This window comes from Natator depressus, chromosome 10, assembly GCF_965152275.1.
Source record: "Natator depressus isolate rNatDep1 chromosome 10, rNatDep2.hap1, whole genome shotgun sequence".
In the NCBI taxonomy this organism is placed as follows: Eukaryota; Metazoa; Chordata; order Testudines; family Cheloniidae; genus Natator; species Natator depressus.
In genome coordinates, this window is record NC_134243.1 from 31419731 (window position 1) to 31426642 (window position 6912).

Here is a 6912-nt window from a genome sequence, read left to right on the forward strand (position 1 = left end):
GTCAGATCAATGGTCCATCTATCCTAGCATGCTATCTTCCGACAGTGACTATTCCAAGGGCTTCAGAGGGAATAAACAGAACAGGGAATCATCGAATGATCCATCCCGTCGTCCACTGCCAGGTTCTGCTGAACAGAAGCTAGGGACACTCAGAGCATGGTGTTGCATCCCTCCCCATCCTGGCTAACAGCCATTGATGGACCTAACCTCCATGAACTTATCTAGTTCTTTTTTGAACCCTATTATAATTTTGGCCTTCACAACATCCCTAGCAAAAAGTTCCATGGGTGACTGTGCATTGTGTGAAGAAATAGTTCCTTTTGTTTGTTTTAAACTTGCTGCCTATTAAATTTCATTGGGTGACCCCTGGTTCTTCTGTTAAGTGCAGGGGTACATAACACTTCCTTATCCATTTTCTCCACACCAGTCGAGATTTTATAAGCCTCTATCATATCCCCTCTTAGTCGTCTCTTTTCCAAGCTGAATAGTCCCAGTCTTTTTAATCTCTCCTCATATGGAATATGTTCCATACTCCTAATCATTTTTGTTGCCCTTCTCTGCACCTTTTCCAATATATCTTTTTTGAGATAGGGTGACCAGAACTGCACACAGTATTCAAGATGTGGGCATATCATGGATTTATATAGTAAAAGTGGAGGAGCTTGGTTTGCCAGACTGATCAGCTAAGCCAATACTGACAACCTATATGAAAAGGTTCCAAAAATACCATGCCTCTGGACTGCATCAACATGCACAAAGCCTTATAAGCCAGTCACTATCAAAGCCAATTTTAAAAGAACTTAATGAGGCTGTTAAGAATGCTGGAGACAACTCAGTTTCATGTGCTGTGTATTTATACCTGCCTACTGTATTTTCCACTCCATACATCTGATGAAGTGGGTTTTAGCTCATGAAAGCTTATGCCCAAATTTGTTAGTCTCTAAGGTGTCACAAGGACTCCTCGTTGTTTTAATTCAGTTTATGTGAACCAACATGGCTGTTGCATCATACTTTCTATTTAAGCAAGAAATACCACACACTACAAACCGGAGGCCAATGCTAAGTGCATTGTCACTCGTTAATCCTGAAGCTGGACACTGGTTTCAAATAAAATTGGCAAATGCTCACTATCTGTCTGCAAAAAACTCAGCTGACTCTCTAGAAGCATGCGGTGAACAGTGAAAGACTATGCAGTTGAAAAAGTGAAGAACTCTCTCACCATATTCAAAATATGTGCATACATGGCTGATGAATGCACCAATGCAAATAGGCATCAAGTATTACATCATTATGTATGTTATCTTGATGTTAAATGCTTGTAAATTGAACTCCAAATAGATGGCTGCTTATGCATTTGATGGGAGCTACAAACTTCTCTGGAAGACATAGTGGAGTCCTCTAGAGAGAAAAGAATAACCCAAATCTCTCCTATACACACTGCAGAGGCCATCTACTCCAGCTAGCGCTAGTATAAGATGCAGAATCTTCAAAAGACATTAAAAAGCCACACATTTAATGGCTTTTTTATATAGTCTTTTTCCAGCAGTCCTTTTGGACTCTTGAACATCTTGGAAACAAACAGAAGATACACTAAAAGGAAAGGAGTACTTGTGGCACCTTAGAGACTAACCAATTTATTTGAGCATAAGCTTTCGGGAGCTACAGCTCACTTCATCAGATACACTGGGACTGAAGTTCAAATGAGTCCAACCTGGGAAAACTTGCTGGCTTTCTCATGAGCGATTCTTGACTGTTGTCTTAAAATTACTGCAACCGTTATTACTGGCTTTAGAAAGTATCCACAAAGATAGGACAGATCTACGTAGTGAGACTGGTGAACTACTTTTGTTACTAAGTTCAGAGAAGACTATTGCCATTCTTTCTCTTGTAAGTCTACTGTTGAAACCACTTGGGTCATTAAACAAACAATGTCATCCAGGCATATGCTACAACAGTAGTAGATCTTTGTCCAGCAATAGAAACTACCCTTGGATTAATCAGAGAGATGTCCATTGAAAATGTACTAGAAGAAGCAAAGACTTCAGTCCAGAAGTTAACTAATGAAAGTACTTATATTGACTCCTTAAGTGAAGAGGACAAGAAGTGCTTGTTAAGCCAACTGAAAAAGTACACAGACTTGATTCTTACAAATATACAATAGCGATTTCTGGATTCTCAGCCTCCACGTAGCTTTTACAGATGCCTGTCTTATAAAAGACATACAGTTGAGTGGAGTAAGGCACTACCAGCAATAAGGCTACTATGTGATCAAGACAGAATAGAGAATTTTGAACCCTGAGTGGAATATCATACGACCAACGAATGAAGATTTAACTTCAACTTCTTTATCATCGCTAGTGGTTCAACCCAATATTTGTGCTATGTTTCCTGGGGTGAAAGAAGTAGGAATTCATCTCTTGCTATTCCCAGTCACAACAGCTACAGTTGAGCGTTCTTTTCCCACACTAAATAGAATTTTGTGTTCTGAAAGAAGTCGCCTTCTGCCTGATCGTGAGCATATCATGAAGGACTGGAAGTAACAAACACACACACACAAGAAGACACCAAAGAGTGCAAAATTACAACAAAAAACCAAGACGGATGTAGATGTAGTGCTTCAGAGTAGGCTTGAGTAGCCAACTTCAATTTCTGTGATGATTTTAAAACAGGAGTTAAATCTAATAAAATACTTGTGGAACATTTTTCAGTTTTTACTATGGTGCCATACAGCCCACCTTTGCCTTCCCAGTTTCAATGCTCGTCAGCCCTCACCCCAATATTCCAACACCACCCCCCCATTTCAATTCCTGGGGGAAAACACTACCCCCAGCTCTCCTGAACTGAGATCTTCCTCTAAGATAGTCTTCCTTCAGGACCTCACCCACTGGCTCTCTGAGTTTGTCTACTGTTATGAAGGCCATTGTCCTTATTCCATTGCTCTCCCTCCTTCTTCTCTTAGCTTCAGGAACTCCACCAACGCCTGGCTACTGGCCCCCTCACCCCTCTAGCTCGGCGCCCAAGTGGCTCCCTGCCCCTCAGCCTCAGCGCTGCCCAGCTACTCCCCAGGGCCAGTGGGCCGAGCCCAACCCCCGCCTCGCTCTTCAAAGGGGATTCGAGGCAAGCCCTTGTGTGCCTGGGAGGGGTCCGGCTCCCAGCCACGCGGCGGGCACCCGCGGGCCCAGCCCACACAGCGGAAGGGGCGGGCTCAGGCCGCCCTGCGTGCGACAAGGCCCAGAGGACGAAGCCCCCAGGCCTAGTGGCCCGCTCCAGCCTCGTGCGCCCGGCCGCGGCCCCGCGCGGTCACTTACCGGCCTGGGCGGCCGGGTGCTCCGGGCCCCGCGTGAAGGGGAAGCGGAACAGCAGCTTGTTGCCGCGGCTGCCCGAGCTCACTAGGATCACGCTGATGGGACTGGTACTCTCGCCCATCCCCCGGCGCCGGCTCCCCGCGAGGCAGCCGGCGGCGGCAGCGCTACCTCCGCGTCTCTCACAGCTCCCCGAGCCAGCGGCAGCCGCGGGCCATAGAGACGCCTCGGTTCAGTAGCCTAGAAGGGCCTTAAAGAAGCAATGGCTGGCGCACTTCCGGTTCCGCGCATGCGCCGCCAGATAGCGCTGTGGCGGTCTAGAGGCCGCGCTCTGCCGCCGGCCCGGGGTGTGGCGAGACTCGAGCGACGCTTTCCCCGGGGCTGGGCCCGCTCGTGCGAGGCATGAGACTGCCCCCCCCCCCCCGAGGCTGGGCCGCGCCCCGGGCTGCTCGGGCACGCACGAGAACAGGATGCAGGCCCAGCACAGACCGTGCACAGCAGGCTGGGGCTTCGGGGCTACCCCCCCGTGGCGCTGTCTCTGCGGCCTGTGCGTATCCTGCCGCTCAGACCCTGCCCGAGCCTGGGACCTGCCAGCCTCTGCCGCTCCCAGCCCAGCCCGCGGGACCCCGCAGCCGGGCCACTGCCTCCGGTTCACCCTCTCCCCCCGGCGTTGCTCGAACACCCGTTTGATTCCCCACCACAATTCCGTTCACCGGCCCAGGCCCTGCAGCGTCTCCCACCATCACCCAGCAGTGCCGCAGCGCCAAGCTGGAGGAAAAGACCTTGTAGACTCTACACTGAGCTGGGGGATTAACCACAACCAGCAAATACAAACTTAAACCCACCAGCCCTGGTGTATACTAAGTGTTTCACATTCTGCTAATTAATACGTTATAACTGTGATTTTCCAGAGTACACAAACCCACGTGGCCAGCATTTCAGTACATCCCTGAATAATGTCTAGCAGAAGCATCACCTGTTCTTTCTGCATGCCTCAGCTCCCTTCCCCCAGTCCTGTGTCATTGCCTCTTGCTAACAGATCAGCCACCCAAGGGAAAGAATGCCCCCAGACACCCTGCCCTAGCGCAAGGCCTGTGACCCTCACAATGAGACTCATTTCATACACTCCAGACTGAAATCCATGGGGGAGAATTTCCTGTATCAAAATGTGACAAGTATCTGCTGATACTTCCTTTCCTTGGATATAGCATTCATTAGAACTGATCTTATTGCCCAAACTCCACTGTTACGATCTCTCTGGCTTTCTGTGCACTTTGGGTCTGAACCTCTGATTTAGCTTTTCTTACCAAATGCAATCCCTGTTGAATTTATACCTTTCTCTAGATCATTAATGAAAACATTATTGCCTGTTGTAGGTCACTTGATACTACTCCTCTTACCCTTAATGTTTATTTTCAGTTCTATGTTTGCCAAACAATTTCCAGTTCATATTCAGGAATTTTAATTGGGATCAGGACAATGTCCATTATCAGGGATTACAATGGAAAAGGATCTGTATTTTCATCTGGATACCTTGCATAAAAACTTCTCGGTATCAATTTGCTATATTCAGCTACTTTAAAAAAGACTAAGAAGGCTTTGAGCAACAAAGTAATACATACTAAATATGGATTTAACAATGCAGGATCCCCTTTCAGAGGTTGCATACAAAGAGAAATGGGTGGCCAGGGGGTGGATGGACACACTGTTGAGTGCTTTATCTGCCTTGCCGTTCTCTGTGAGGCGGATGATAAAGATTGTAGCAGGAGCAGATGTTGCCCAAGTGAGATATTTGTTTGAGAGTGATTAAAGAGCAGGCGTATTATCTCCAAAGAGCATTATTTGTGTCCCAGAACTGTGTTAACTGTGCTACAATTTCACAGTTTGTCTTCTGTGAAGCAAAATATTAATTTTTAAAAAGATAAGAAATTACAGGTATGCTTGTCATTTACATCTGGGAGAGGCTGTAGTTAAATTCAAGCAAAAAGTCTAATAAGCCTGTTACAGGGTAGCTGATCCATCAGAGGCTCAGGCACCCAACCTACCTGAGACAGGCTCCTCTAAGGAGAATGGACCAACTCAGCGCCACATGAGTAGTTAACTACCTAGTGGCTGGGTGGCAGTTAATTAGTTAAGGAACATCTAGGCCTAATAAAGGTTTATGAAAGCTCAGTCAGGGGCTCAGATCAGAGAAGAAGCTCCTAAGGAGAGGAAATTTGCAGGAGAGTTGGTTAGAGAGAGCTTACCAGGAAAGAGGACGTAGAAGAGTTGCTGCTGGGGAGAGCAGTTCGTAACCACTTTCATGCGAGATGGATGAGGTCGTATAATTGGAACCGTGGGGTTTTGTTTTCCTGGTACCTCCACTCATGATATCGCTGGACCCGCACTGCAGTCGTTACCCCAGATCTGGCCAGGATCTCTGCTTTCAGCTGGGGGTAGTCTGCCGCAGCCTCTTCAGGCAAATCATAGTAGGCCTTCTGGGCCTCCCCACACAGGAATGGAGCAAGGATGCCAGACCACTGTTCTTGGGGCCAAGCCTCCCGCAGGGCTGTCCTCTCACGGGCCAGGAGGTACACCTCTATGTCATCCTCCCGCATCATTTTCTGCAGCCAATTGCTGGCCCGCATGATCTGCATCCCATCATGGCTGCGGTTCAGCTCTGTAAGGGCCTTTACCTGGTTTACCAGTTCCCGCAACATAGCCCGGTCTTGAGCAGCCTGGTCCATCAGCAGGAGATTAGTCTCTTGCTGCAGCCACTCTGCCTACTGTTGGGCAGCTGCCTGGACACAGGTAGCCTCCTGCTGGGCAGCTGTGGCTTGTATCAGTGCCCGCACTACCTCCTCCATTGTGGTGAAAAAAATAAAGATAGACCCTCTCCCCCTTTTTTTTTTCCCAAACACCCTCCTTCTTCCGCCGCGCTGTGTACACCAAATCCCTCTTCTGACACCAGTTGTGACAAAGTTCCTCCTCTACCTTGGTGGGTCTTGCTCTTATTGCTCTAAGGTGGGTCAGATTTGTTCACCTTGGAGCTTCATGGCAGCCCTCAGCTTGGCCATTTTTCTGAATGCACAGTCCAGGTCGACTCCTCCTGTGTCTGACCAGGAGTCGGGAGGTTTGGGGGGAACCCGGGCCCGCCCTTTACTCCGGGTTCCAGCCCAGTGCCCTGTGGAATGCAGCTGTCTAGAGTGCCTCCTGGAACAGCTGTGCGACAGCTACAACTCTCTGGGCTACTTCCCCATGGCCTCCTCCCAACACCTTCTTTATTCTCACCATAGGACCTTCCGCATGGTGTCTGATAACACTTGTACTCCTCAGTCCTCCAACAGTTCACGTTCTCACTCTCAGCTCCTCACACATGCACCACAAACTGAAGTGAGCTCCTTTTTAAACGCCGGTGCCCTGATTAGCCTGCCTTAATTGATTCTAATAGCTTCTTGATTGGCTGCAGGTGTTCTAATCAGCCTGTCTTTAATTGTCTCCAGAAGGTTCCTAATTGTTCTGGAACCTTCCCTGTTACCTTACCCAGGGGAAGGGACCTACTTAACCTGGGGCTAATATATCTGCCTTCTGTTACTCTACTGTAGCCATCTGGCCTGACCCTGTCACAATA

The 6912-nt window shown here is 48.3% G+C and overlaps 1 protein-coding gene across 5 annotated transcripts in view; it reads right to left on the reverse strand.

Moving 5' to 3' along the window:
• NPRL3 (NPR3 like, GATOR1 complex subunit) overlaps positions 1 to 3589 on the reverse strand; it is a 117833-nt gene extending 114244 nt beyond the window's left edge. For 4 of the 5 annotated variants that reach the window (XR_012641230.1, XM_074965618.1, XM_074965619.1 and 1 more), the window contains exon 1: positions 3309 to 3589. Coding sequence is in view for 3 of the 5 variants with exons in the window: in XM_074965618.1 (XP_074821719.1) it covers positions 3309 to 3426 (118 nt within the window). In the remaining 2 variants the exon portion in view is untranslated. The remainder of the gene's footprint in view (positions 1 to 3308) is intronic. The other variant, XM_074965621.1, reaches the window with a different exon arrangement.
• Positions 3590 to 6912: the final 3323 nt, after the last annotated feature.